At 41.1% G+C, this 13,311-nt stretch overlaps 2 protein-coding genes across 3 annotated transcripts in view; one reads left to right on the forward strand and one right to left on the reverse strand.

Annotated features, from left to right (window-relative positions):
* Positions 1-10,380, forward strand: part of LOC120428832 (lethal(3)malignant brain tumor-like protein 3) — a 43,815-nt gene extending 33,435 nt beyond the window's left edge. For both annotated transcript variants that reach the window (XM_039593947.2, XM_039593948.2), the window contains 5 exons: positions 2,856-5,606; positions 8,623-8,854; positions 8,916-9,242; positions 9,309-9,474; positions 9,538-10,380. In XM_039593947.2, the coding sequence (XP_039449881.1) occupies positions 2,856-5,606; positions 8,623-8,854; positions 8,916-9,242; positions 9,309-9,474; positions 9,538-10,129 (4,068 nt within the window). In that variant the 3' untranslated portion in view covers positions 10,130-10,380. The remainder of the gene's footprint in view (positions 1-2,855; positions 5,607-8,622; positions 8,855-8,915; positions 9,243-9,308; positions 9,475-9,537) is intronic.
* Positions 10,381-11,621: 1,241 nt separating this feature from the next.
* Positions 11,622-13,041, reverse strand: LOC120428836 (ribosome biogenesis regulatory protein homolog). The gene is made up of 3 exons (XM_039593953.2): positions 12,747-13,041; positions 11,935-12,681; positions 11,622-11,866 (listed from the first exon to the last, which is right to left on the reverse strand). The coding sequence occupies exons 1-3, from the start codon at positions 12,893-12,895 to the stop codon at positions 11,704-11,706; spliced, it is 1,059 nt and encodes a 352-aa protein (XP_039449887.1). The 5' UTR covers positions 12,896-13,041; the 3' UTR covers positions 11,622-11,703.
* Between the last annotated feature and the right edge of the window lie 270 nt (positions 13,042-13,311).

Below are 13,311 nucleotides of genomic sequence, written 5' to 3' on the forward strand. Positions count from 1 at the left end.
TCTTGGGGTCCCACAGACTTAAAAAGTTATGCTAAAAAACGATTTGGCTAGAGTTTGAAATATTTTAAATTGAGACTTAACACACAGCTGAAAGGAACTCCAAAACTCTGTTATGTACTGCGAATGAACAAATTGTAACATGATTATTCACTAATAAAACCGAATTGAAAAATTGAAATTGAATTGAATTTTCATAATAGGGTGGTTTTTGTAAGAAACCCCGTCATGCTATATATTGTTGTTGAAAGACCTTTCCAACGCGTTCAAAAGATTGAAGATCTGACAACCCCATCAAAAGTTAAGAGCACTTAAGTGTTTTTTTTAAATACTTTTTTTGAGGCCGGATCTCAGATATTTTGAATTAAAAATATGCGAGGAAGGCACCATCCCCCTTAAGGTGGATTAAGTAACGTTTTTTGAACAAATATCCCATAAAATCGAAAAATAATCTTCAAAAAAAGTTGTTCTAGACTCCCCGACGAAATATTTCGGTATACCCCACAAAATGTCGAGAAAGAGCCCTTCTTTCACGGTGTCAAATATCAGACACACCGAATTTTTTTATAATTAGTTTGTTCTAAAAAACCGTGTATAATCTTATCCAACTGAATTTGTCATTGAATAAAATTAAAACAGTTTAATACTAACAACATTGATTCAAAAATTTAATATCTAAATTAACAAAATTAAAAATAGAATTGGGTAAAAACATATTTTTAACGAATTCCTACATATTTTTTTCTAAATTCTTTGAAAGAATGATTACAGCTATCATGTTTTAAGCGTTCTTTGATTCATATTAAAATAAAATTTTAAATTCAGGTTTCTTCTACTTTTTTTCATTTCCAGCATCAAAAACTATACGTTTGTCAATTTTAAAAACATTATTCTAAATCAAAACTCTGTTTTTTTATGAAAATTGTCAATCTTTTTTTTAAATTCATTTAGAATTTTGTGACTATTTAAAAAGAGTTTATTGTATGAAATCATTCTTTAAATAAAAAAAATGCCTATTATTTGAGTTTCTGGAAAAGTCGGGAGTTTGAAAATGAGATTTAAGTTGTCACCCTGAATTAAATTCTTAAAATTAAGGTTTGTTGAACATTTTTAGTTTTTGTTAATATAAAACTAATGATTTATCGATGCAGGCCAAGGATTGATACCTAAGAGCATGCAATGGCACTGATCTTGTTGCGTGCTCTTCGGTTGACGTCCAGGTAAGGAACATCTTGGAAGGAGCGCAACTAACTACTTCCGTAGTTCTGTTAGATCATCCGAATTATCTTGATCAGAACAGTATAGCTCTGGTTCCTTGCGAGTGTCCTATTTTCTTACCTCCACGTTGGCTTGGTTTTCATGGTTTCCTAGCTGGAGGCCTGTGGAAACGGATCGTAAACCTTTGACCACCGCGGGTCAGAATCGAGACGGCTGAAAGAAAGGGCGTGATATTGTGGGAAAGGGAAGTAATTTGTGATTGTAGACGGTATTGTTTTGATTCGCAGTCTGTTGAGTCAACTGCTGTGGATGTACCTGAAACATCGCACAATGGGGTTTCTCCCCTCTTCAATCTCAGCTACCACCTATCTCCTATTTTTATTTTGCTCTACTGATTCTCACTTCTTCACTGATTCTTCTATTTAATATCCATCATTTGATTTTGATTTTACTAACTTTTGATTCTCTTATCTATCAAAGCTTTTCCACTTTTTTTCACCAATTGATACTGCTGTAACAAGCATTTTTTCTTTCCTTAAAAATATACTTTTCCTTAATGTACTAGTAATAATAAGTCTATTTATCATTTGCCTAATCTTTTTTGATTTTATTGCGAATTTATTTATTTGAATAATTCTTTATCTGTCCTATAAATTTGCATTACTATAATCTAAGCTTGTTTTGTATCTCTATTTATTAACTATTGTCTAATTTTACATCTAATACATCCAGCTTCTCATTTTTATTCTTTAAAATACGCTCATTCTCTTACTATTGATTCTTGATTTTTATAAAACAAATTCTCTTTTACTGTCTATTGTTTTCAATCTTCACCCATTTTTTCAAATAAGTGAGGTTTGAGCCCTTACTCAATTTATTGAATGGTTAAAGGATTAACACAAATATTACTATTGTATTTTTGGTAAACTTTTATAACATGCTTAGGACCAAAAATTGTAACAAAACACAGCGACAAAAGAAATATTATCCGCGCACCACCAAACCGAAGTGCGCATCTCTTCTGTTCCGCAAAAAAATCTGTTGCGCCATACAAAAATTGAGTGGTTTGTCGTAAGCGTGTACATCAGCCCGTGGCGCAACAGGCTTTGACAGGTTGCGCTCGTATTTTGATTTTTGTCTGCCTTCACAATAGCAACAGATAAACACGACTCAACACTAGGAAAGATTTCAGGAGAAAACAATACACAGTAAATAACTATTAGTTTTTGAATTCAAACAAAAAATGTAACAGTTTTTACTTTAAATTGTTAGGCGCTTATACTTACATCAAACCCTACGTAATGTACCACCCCCGGCCGAGTTAAAATGCGTTACCGGAAAAGAAGGTGTGCATGCCTGGCACGAACACTCAAAGCGTGTTCTAGCGTGTTGCTCGTACTGACTCAGAGCAAGGGTGAGATGTAGGTGTAAGGGCAGTGCGTGTTCGTCGGGAACCTAGTGCATAAGATCGGTCAAGGCCCGTTCTTACACTGAAAATTGCGAATTGCGAATTTGTGTTTTCGTCTTATGTTCTGTTTTTCCTTCTTGAAAGAATAAAGAAAAGACTTATTTTTTAAACCTGGCTCATATTTTTTCATATAAAATATTATTCACGAGTTTATTTTTTCCCCCTTTTCCAGATGCAAACCCCCGGCTTCAAGCTGCAGATCGGCAACACCAATATCATGTCCCTCCAGCAGAAGCTCATCACAACGAGCCCCGTGATCAACCAGCAGCAGCAGCAACTAACAGTACCAGCTCCCCAACAGGTCACCATGATCCAAGCGTCGACATCCTCGTCGTCCAACCCTCCCACACTCACCCTTCCCGGCCCCGCCGGCCGTCTTCCGTCGTCGATTAAAATCCTCAAACCGATCGCGCCCAAACCGGTCATCAACTACACCAGCACGGTCATCAAGCCGGCTCAGCCTCAGGAGGTGGTGGCTGCCAACAGTGGCAACACTGCCGCAGCTGCCGCCGCTGGAAGCCCATCCAGCGTGTGCCACCACGTGCTTCCGTTCGGAACGACCATCAAGGTGACGGCCGGGAACGAACAGCTTCCGATGTTGAAGGGCCAGCAGCTCATCCAGGCCGCGGCTTCTTTGCAGCAAGCTCAACAGGGACCGCCACTTCCGCAGCTGGTTCCAACCCAACCGCAATCTCCCCAGACTGCGCAGCTGCTGAAGCAGATTCGTCCGGCATCGCCTGCGGCGGCCGTTGCGTCCACGATTGTGCCCCAGCAGGGTGCGGTTCTGTCGCCCAACCAGAACAAGGTGATCATCAACAAGATCTACTACAAACCGGCGGATGGTCAGGTGGCGTCGCGGATTGTGTCCACGCCTCCGCTTTCGCCCGTTTCGATGCCGGATTTGAAGCGCAAAATTATCATTTCTGCCCCGCAGCAGCAGTCGGGAATCGTGGCGGGTCAACGGCAGCGGATGCCGTCGCCCTGCAGCAATCAGATCATCGTGCAGAGCTCGAGTTCGGTGCCGTTGCCCCGCATCGATCACCTTCCCACGAGCGTCCAGGCCGTGCTGAACTCGTGCACCAACAACAGCAGTATCACGGTGACTCCGTTGGTCACTCCGGTCGCAGCGGTCACTGTGGAGGAAGTTTCGCTGGAACCGACGACTTCGGAAGTGGTGCAGCTGGCGAGCAACTCCACGATGGGGGATGTTTCCGAAGCGGAAGTTTCGTCTACGACCTCCGAACAGCTGCTGATTGCGGCTGGGGGGGTCGTCGAGAGTCAGGAGAGCTTTAACAGCAGCGATTTGGTGATTTCGACGGAATCGATGGAGGAAGATGTGGCGGAGGAAGTTGCTGAGCAGCAGGAGGAGGAGGAGGACGATGAGGAGGAGGAGGTGGAAGAGACGGTACTGCAGAAGATAGTGAATGAGGAGGAGCGTCCGAAGACGCCGGACGAGCAGGAAGTCACGCTGGAAGATTTGCTCAACGAGCAGATCAAGAGTCCGAGACTTCAGAAGCGTGCGAATTCGGAGTACCAGCAAGCGCCAGTCGTCGCTCCGGCTAGGAGACTTTCCGAGCCACTTCAGCAAGAAGTGGCGCCCGAAGTCCCACCGGAGGACGAAATTCCTCCGATGCCGAAGCCACTGTCGGTCATCAAGAAGTCCGGCCGCAGCTCGTCGGTAAGTCGGCGCAGCAGCTCAACGAAAACGATCCACTCGTCACTGCTGTGCAGCGAGAAGTTCGAAATGTCCTCGGACGAGAGTCGTAGCATCAAGACATCGGCGTCAAGCCTGCACACGATCAGTCCCCCGAAGAAGGAGGAGACGTCGTCGGAATCACCGCCGGCCTACGATCAGGACAAGCTGCAGACGGCCATCCAGAACTACAAGAAGTCGATGGGAGGTGGCGGCAAGAAGAGTCGTTCCGAGTCACGATCGGTGAAGGGTGGGGGAGATGCAAAGGATGAGGACAAGGACGACAAGGACTTCGTTGAAGGCGATATCGGATCGACACCATCAGATCTGATCAAGTGGGACGACGGCATAGGTTACATCAAGAACAGCTATCTTCACTTCCAGTTCAACCAGTTTGGGCTTGTAGAACCGATGGAGACCAAGGAATATCTGAAGCATGTTAAAACCAACGTGTACGAATCAGTGAAAGACCCTCTCCAGACGAGGATCACCACTTCCGGCAAGAACAAGCGTAAACTCAACCCGTCTGACGGGTCCTACAAGTGCCGAGGTTGCAAGTGCCGTGGCACGGCCCGCGAGTTCGCCACCCCCGACTACTGCTCGGTCGCCTGCATGAAGCAAACCAAGAACGAACCCCTTCTCTCAAGCATTGCCCGCTCCAAGAAACTCCAACGCAAGGGTGTCGCCTCATCCGAGTCAGAATCGGCCCTGTCCACCCAAACCCCACTCCCAACCAGCGACGACGACTCGCTCGCAAGTTCCCTCAACTTCACCAACGCGTTCAAAGAGAAAAACCTCATCCCCAAGCGAGAACCCCAAACCGACCCCGAACCCAAATTCGCCTGGGAGAGCTACCTCGCCCAAACAAAGGGCACCCCCTCCCCCCTGAACCTCTTTGTGAACCCTTACCCAACCGGAACGAACAAATTCCGCCCAGGCATGAAGCTCGAAGCGATCGACCCGGAAAACAACTCGCTCTTCTGCGTGTGCACCATCATGGAGGTGCGAGGCTATCGGATGCAGCTCACCTTCGATGGGTACTCGCGCGATTACGACTTTTGGGTGAACGCGGACTCGCTGGACATCTTCCCGCCCGGGTGGTGTCGCAAAACCGGACGCGTTCTGCAGCCGCCCAAAGGGTACGACGAAAACTTCCGCTGGCTGGAGTACCTCACGAAGACGCGCTCGATGGCCGCCTCGCGGTACCTGTTTGCGCATCTGAATGGCACGGTAAGTTATTGAAGAAGCTGGTCGGGAGAATTCAGATGGTTTTAAAAATCAAAAATTCTATAATTTTACAGCTCTTTGTTCTTAAATTTTCAAATTCTAGAATTCTAAAGTCCTGAATTTATGAAATGTTCAATTTTTCAAATTCTAATTTTTACAATTTTAAAGTTCAAATTGTTTCAATAGTTTGAATTCTAAGATTCTGAATTTCTAAAATTATAAAACTAAAATTCTTCAATTCCAAACTTCTGAAACTAAAATTCTTATGAAATTCTTAAATTCTACAATTCTGAAGGTCTGAAACTAAAATTCTAGAATTCTTAATTTCTGAAATTCGAAAAATATTTAATTATGAAATTAAGTTCGAAAATTTTAAAATGTTCAAATTCTACAATTTTAAAGCAAGGAATTTAAAAATTCTAAAATTCTAAAATTCAAATTTAGAGAAAATCTAGAATTTCTAATTTTTCTATTAAATATCTAATTTTAAATTACTCTAATTTTTAAATCGAATTTTAAAATTGAAATTTAAAATTCAAATCTCGAAATTCTGAAATTCCAAGATTCTAAAATTTAAAAAAAATCTAATTCAAAGGTTTTAATATCATAATTTAAAAAAAAAATAGTTTTGAAATTAAAAAAAAATACAAATTTTCAAATGTTCAATTTCATAAATTCTTAAAATTAAATTCACATGTTTGAAAAAATCTTAAGATCGTTGCAAATATTTTTTGAAGTTTATGTCCCTCGACTCTGACCAAAGTCGAGGGGGGGATGGGAGTGTTCCAAAATACATTACACACCTGTTCACTTGTTTTGCAATCATTAGTTTAAAAAATTTCAAGGTACTGACGTATAAATTTTTGTTTGCGTTTTTTTTTCGCTTTGTTTATAAAAGTTCAAAATATTTTTAAACGAGCCCAAACATGCTACCAATGCAGGAAAATGCATTTTAGATTGTTTTCAGTTGATTAGCCTTCTACTTTCATTAAAAATTTTAAGGGGGGAGGAAACATAAACTTTGAGAAAAATGTGCAACGGCCTAAATTAAAAACAACTTAGTTTTCCAAATTTAAAAATTCTAAAGTTTAAATAACTCTAAAAATAAGAAATTCCAATGTGCTAAAATTTAGAAATTCTGAAATTTCTAAATTTGAAATTCAAACATTTGGAAATTCTAAAAATTAGAATTCAAAAAATCCACTATTTTCAAACGCTCAAGCCAAATTTAACAATTAATAAACTTTTAAAAATATTAAATTTAAAATTTCTTTTTTTTAATTTTACCTTTTTAAATTTAAGAATCCTTAAATCTCTTGAAACATTTAACTATAATTTTACATTTTACTATAATAATTTTACATTTTACTATAATTTTACAATACAAATAGAATTTGATAGCTCCAATTTCTTAAATTCGGATTTTTTTAAACTTAGTTTCAAAATTTAAAAAAATTCTGAAAATCTTTTTTTTTCAATTTCTAAAATAAATTTTAAAATTAAACTCTTAAAATTCTACAATTTTACAATCCTAAAATTCCAAGATTCTAAAATAAAAACAAGTAAAATTAAATATTTCTAAAATTTAAAAATTGTAAAATTGCATAATTTTCAATCAAATCAAATTGAATTTGAATTGAAATTTTAAAAATCTTAAATTCGAAATTTCTAATCTCTAAAAATTCTTTGGTTTTAAAATTCTATGGCTCAGAAATGTTATAATTTTGAAAATTTAAAAACTGACTTAAAAAATCAGAATTTTAGAAATTTGGATTATATTTAAAAAAAATGTTAAATTTTACTTTTTTAATTGTTATATTTTCGTTAATTAATTGCTATTCTCCAAATGTTGACAGCTACTATAATGTACCGTAAACCGGGGTGACTTTGATAGGATTTCAATTTGTTTTTGGAATGTTTTCCAACAGGTAAGGATTTTTATTATTATTTTTAAAACATGTTCTGGGTAGGCCACACAAAGTCCATTCACTATTTTGGAAAAAAAAAGTTTTTTCAATAGTACGTTTAAAATTCTTAGTTCCAATTCCGGGGTGACTTTGATAGTCATAGTTTTTCTTGTTAAAATCATATTTAAGATGTTCAAACTTTATTTGAATGTTAAATGTACCATCACTAAAGAAGCTGATATAGTTTTTAAGAAAAAAAAAACAATTTTTATATTAAGTTAACTATGTTTATAAGCTTTTTAACAAAATACATATAAATTTTAGGTAAAACTGTTTAAAAATCGGAATTTTGCCTGAAATTTGTTCAACTGAATTTGCTTATAAATTTGGAATTTTTTTTTGATTGTGTTTCAAAACCACATATTATATATTATTTACAAACTTATTTAACCTTCTCCTAGTGGAAAATTGTCCAAAGAATCCAAAAATGCATTCCGTTTTTCGATTCAAAATCATGTTCATTGAGAAAATCATGACACTTTGGGATGTTTAAAATAATAACTCTCATCAACATTTTCTTAACTATTAACTTTTTAAACTTTTCAAAATTTTATGAAAAGTTCTTTTTGAGGTACTTTGAACACTTCTCTGCCACGGTCAGTATGATTCTAAACCATTCCGTACGTATTTTAATTGTATTTTTCATTTTGCGGAAAAATCGCAAACCTATCAAAGTCACTCCCGGCTATCATAGTCACCCCGTTTTACGGTACCTATAAAACAATTTGTGATAACCTTTGCTTGAAAATTATTAATAAAAATGAGCGAATTTTAAATTTGAATCATTTATTTATTTTGTATTATAAAAATTATATTTCGATGGCGGTGTGCTCTCTTGTACTAAACTTGCTGGGATTCCTATCTAGATAGTACAAGAGAGCACACGGGCATCGATTTATTGGTAAAATAAAAACCTGTTGATTTTATTGCAAACTTAGGAAAAAAAGTGCCTAATGCAATAAAGCTGTTTTAAAAAGACGTGCATAATTTCCGAAAAAATCAGATTTACAAAAATGTGACAACCTAATCCCATTTCCTTCTTCTTACTCCAGCAATCTGAAAGCACCAACAAGTTCGAGGTCGGCATGAGCCTCGAGGCGGACGACCTGAAAAAGTCCGGCAAGGTGTGCGTGGCCTCGGTCACCGACAAGATCGACAACCGCATCCTGGTGCACTTTGACGGCTGGGACGAGCGGTACGACTACTGGGTGGACATCCGGTCGCCGTACATCCACCACATCAACTGGCACCAGGAGAACGGGTACAGCATAACGGCGCCGCCAGGTTGGTTTTTTTTTAGGGATGGGTTTTGAATTTCAAGAAATTGACGATTCTTTTCTGTTAGATTGGACCAAGGGTGACTTTGACTGGGCCAAGTACATCCGCATCAAGTCACGGCGTATTGGACGGCCCATCATTCCGGCGGACAAGACGCTGTTTGAGACGCGCGACCCGATGAACTTCCGGCCGGAAATGAAGCTGGAGGTGGTGGACCGCAAGAACCAGATGCTGATCCGGCCGGCGACCGTCATCGAGACGGACGGGTACGAGATTAAGGTGTGCTTCGACGGGTGGCCAAACTTTTACTCGTTCTGGATTGAGGACGACAGCCCGGACATTCACCCGATGAACTGGTGCAAGCGGACGGCCCATCCGATCGAGTTTCCACCAAGTGAGTATTAGTGGATCGAGCGTTGGTCACTTTCAGATAACTAATTGAAACTGTGATTCATTGTAGATTATCGGCCGGCATCGATCAAGAGCACGTGTGAGATTCCGTTCTGCCTGGGTCAGGGCAACGCCAAATTCCTGAGCCATCGGAACCACACCAAAGTCGGTGAATGTCCATACCGGACCAACAACTGGCTGCTGGAAGACCGCAAACAGTTGAGAGTTACTCATGAGTAAGTTCTACATCTCTCCAACTCAGAAACATCTTTATAAACTATTTAATTCCCCCTCTTCAGACAAATCGTAACGACCAACGGTCACGATCCCTCACCGGAAGCGGCTGCCCCTCCCCCAGCAGGCGCCATCCAGCCGGACGTCCCCGCTCCGAAAAAGATCAAAAAGGAACTCGACGAACCCAGCCCCGTCCTCCCCGTTTCCCGCTCATCCCCTGCCGTACTAGCAGCAAAACCCACCCAAGAACCACCAACATCCGCCCCCACCATCACCACCTCGGCCGCCCTCGACCCGCTCGTCAGGACGGCCCTCCCCGTCATCTCCGACTTTGGCCCGCGCCTCAAGCAATCGTACCGGCTGTGGAAGGCCAGCTCGCGCATTCTGGATCGCTGCACCGACGGCCTCTCCGAGTACGATCGTAATCCGCTGCGCTGGTCGGTGGACGAGGTGGCCTCGTACGTTGAGCGGTTCCCCGGGTGTGGCCTCGTCGCCAGTCAGATTCGCGACGAGCAAATCAACGGAGCCGCGTTCCTGAGTCTAACGCAGGACGATCTGGTCAAGTATCTGGACGTGAAGCTGGGACCGGCCATCAAGCTGTACAACCGCATCATTCATTTGCGGCTCGAAGTGGAGAAGCATTTTCTCAAGTTTTAAAATGCCATCGAGTGGCGGCGTCGGAGAGCTTAAGTTATGAGTTTGTAGTGTATTAAAGGTAGTTTGCTAGCAGAACCAGCAAAAAAGTTAGCTTATTTAAGGTATACCTCTCGCCCCTTTTTTGTCGTCGTTCGAGTTGTAAATAGTGTCGTTACGAAATTTCTTCCAAGTTTTGAGAATAAAACAAGCAACATAATCAAGAGCAAATAAAAGATAATAAATCTTGCAGCTTCGTGAAGTAGTTGATTAAAGTCTGAGCTATTTTGATGATCCGAAAAAAACAACCTTGAAAAGTTCCATTTTTCAACACCCAAAATTCAAATATAAAAAAAAAGTGTTTATCGGAAAAAAGACCTTAAAAAAACTCCAAACCAAATTGACCAAAACGATCAAATCAACAAAAATTACCATTACGACCAAAATGACAAATAACCAAAACGACCAAATCGACGAAAATGACTAAAACGACCAAAATGGTCAAAATGGCAAATATGGCCGAAACGACCAAAATGACAAAATAGACAAAAATGCCCAAAATTACCAAAACGACCAAAACTACCAAATCGACCAAAATTGCCTAAACTACCAAAAAGGCTAAAACGACCAAATCGAAAGGACCAAAATGGTCAAAATGACCAAAACGACTAAAACGGCCAAACGATCAAAATTACCAAATCGACAAAAATTACAAAAATGACCAAAATGACTAAAACGACCAAATCGAAAGGACCAAAATGGTCAAAACGGCCAAATCGACATAATGACCAAACCGACCAAAATGGCCGGAACAACAAAAATGGCCAAAATTACAAAATGGACAAAAATGTCCAAAATTACCAAAACGACCAGAATTACCAAATCGACCAAAATGGCCGAAAAGACCAAAAAGGCTAAAACGACCAAAATGGTCGAAATGACCAAAATGGTCAAAATGACCAAAACGACTAAATCGGCCAAAACGACCAAAATGACCAAATCGAAAAAAATTACTAAAATGGCCAAAATTGTCAAAACGACCAAATTGACCAAATAGACAAAAATGCCCAAAATTACCAAAACGACCAAAATTACCAAATCGGCCAAAATGACCAAATCGACCAAAATAGTCAAAACGGCCAAAATGACCAAAACGACCAAAATAGTCAAAACGACCAAAACGGAAAAATCAACGCCAATGGTCAAACTACCAATATGGCCAAAATGACTAAAACGACCAAAATGGTCAAAACGACCAAATCGACCAAAATGGCCAAATCGACAAAAATGACCAAATCGACCAAATTTAACAAATCGACAAAAATGAACAAATTGACCAAAATGACCAAATTGAACAAAATTGCCAAATCGACGCAAACGGCCAAAACAACCAACATTACTAAACTCCCCCCCCCCCCCCTCGCCCTATTCACGGAGGTCGTTATTTTTGAACGAGCCCGAATGGGGCAAATAGACAAAGATTTTCGGATTTTAACGTTTAGAAGGCATTTTCCTCTCTACATCGTACATGTATATTCTCTTCTATTACTTACACTCAACTTATCTTAATCCGAAATAAACACACTCTAGCACTCTCATCAACGCCTCTTCCGCCCACCAACCGACCGTTTGCCCGCAACGCGCTTGCCCTGGCCACCTTTCGGTTTCTTCCGGCCGAACGCGCCACCCTTCTTGGCCGCCTTCTTGCCCTGCTGCTTCTTCTTTTTCTTCGGCCCTCCTTCTTGGTCCGCATTGTCACGTCTGTAATAGAAAATAATTATGTTAGAATTAATAACAACTTTTGCAATTTTCAAGTTCAGATCTCTTACTCTGCCCTCGCTTCGGCCTTCTGCAGCGAAATGGCCTTCTCGACGTCGATCAGTGGCTTCTTGTTCAGCACCTTGTTGACAATCTCCAGGTTGCGTTTCTTCTCTCCCGGCAGTGTGATTGGGGCGCGCTTTCGTTTCAGTCCCGGCATCAGCTCCTTGACGCCGATTCCGCGGGCCTGCTTCTCGTTGGTCAGCTTCTCCTGGAACTTTCCGACCGACGCCGTTGACGCCTTGGCGACGTTGGCAGCCGTCACCAGCTCTCTGGCCGAGGCCGCGTCCGGTCCGAGGAAGCCCGTTCGCGGGGTTTGGATCTTTTTCACGCGAGCAATGTTCCTCATCCGGGCGATTTCGTTCTTGGCTATCCTGTCAATGCGCAGATCTCGCTTCTCCTGGAACATGTCCTTGTTGGGGTCCGCATTCTGGGGCACCTCTAGCACCCAATCCTTCTCCTTTTCGGCCTTAAACCGCTGATATCCGTAGGTGGGAACCCATTTGTCCAACACCTCATCGTAGACCTTCTTGTCCCGGACTCGTTTCTTGATGCCCTTTGCTTTAGCGATTTCTTCCCATTTGGTGAGTGGCTTAGGCACAGGCAGCTTCCGGGCGCGAGGTAGAGCTGTCTTCGGGGCAGGCATCTTTGCGACAACGGCTTCCTCTTCCCGTTCCGTTGGGAGTTCCCAGACGGCATTGATCAGCAGTTGTGTATTGTCCCGGGTCAAATCCATCAGGTACTGTTCCTGGTCTTTTCTAAAAATAATAACACAAATTAAAACCAAAATCGCCATAAAACGAAAGCAATCCGGATATCTCACTTGAACGAATCGTCGTCGAAATAGTTGGGATCTGTGGCCATCAGGTGTCCGACGTCGACGGTAACTTCCAGGTGCTTTTCCACCGTTATCGGCTTGTATTTCTCCAAATCCTTCTTCTGCTTTTGCAGAACCTCCTGAACGATGTCCATTTTGCCACTTTTTGAGCGGAATTACTTTGAAAATCCGCCAAAAATTAAAGATTTGCTACAAAACACGTTTTAAAGTTACGAACGCACGTCGGTATTTTGATGTTTATGCGGACGACACGAACATGCTGCCTGGCTGCTGCTGTCAAAGTGTTGTAAACATAACCTCTTTTTGAAAGATGTTTACCACCGAAAGCGACATCTGGTGCTGGGTTGGCGAATCCGGTGAACATTTAGTTCATTATTCGCGGTTGCCAGTTCGTGTTATTTTTAAAAATCCCTCCTGAGAAATTTCCGACGAAATCGACCGGATTTTTAAAGATTCTATTTAATGTTTGTAATTAAGTTTTAAATAACTTGAAACGACCAAAAAAGAAATTTTGCATATTAAAAAGGCCACACAAGTTTCCACATCATTT

The sequence above is a fragment of the Culex pipiens genome, chromosome 3 (assembly GCF_016801865.2).
Source record: "Culex pipiens pallens isolate TS chromosome 3, TS_CPP_V2, whole genome shotgun sequence".
Taxonomy (NCBI): domain Eukaryota; kingdom Metazoa; phylum Arthropoda; class Insecta; order Diptera; family Culicidae; genus Culex; species Culex pipiens.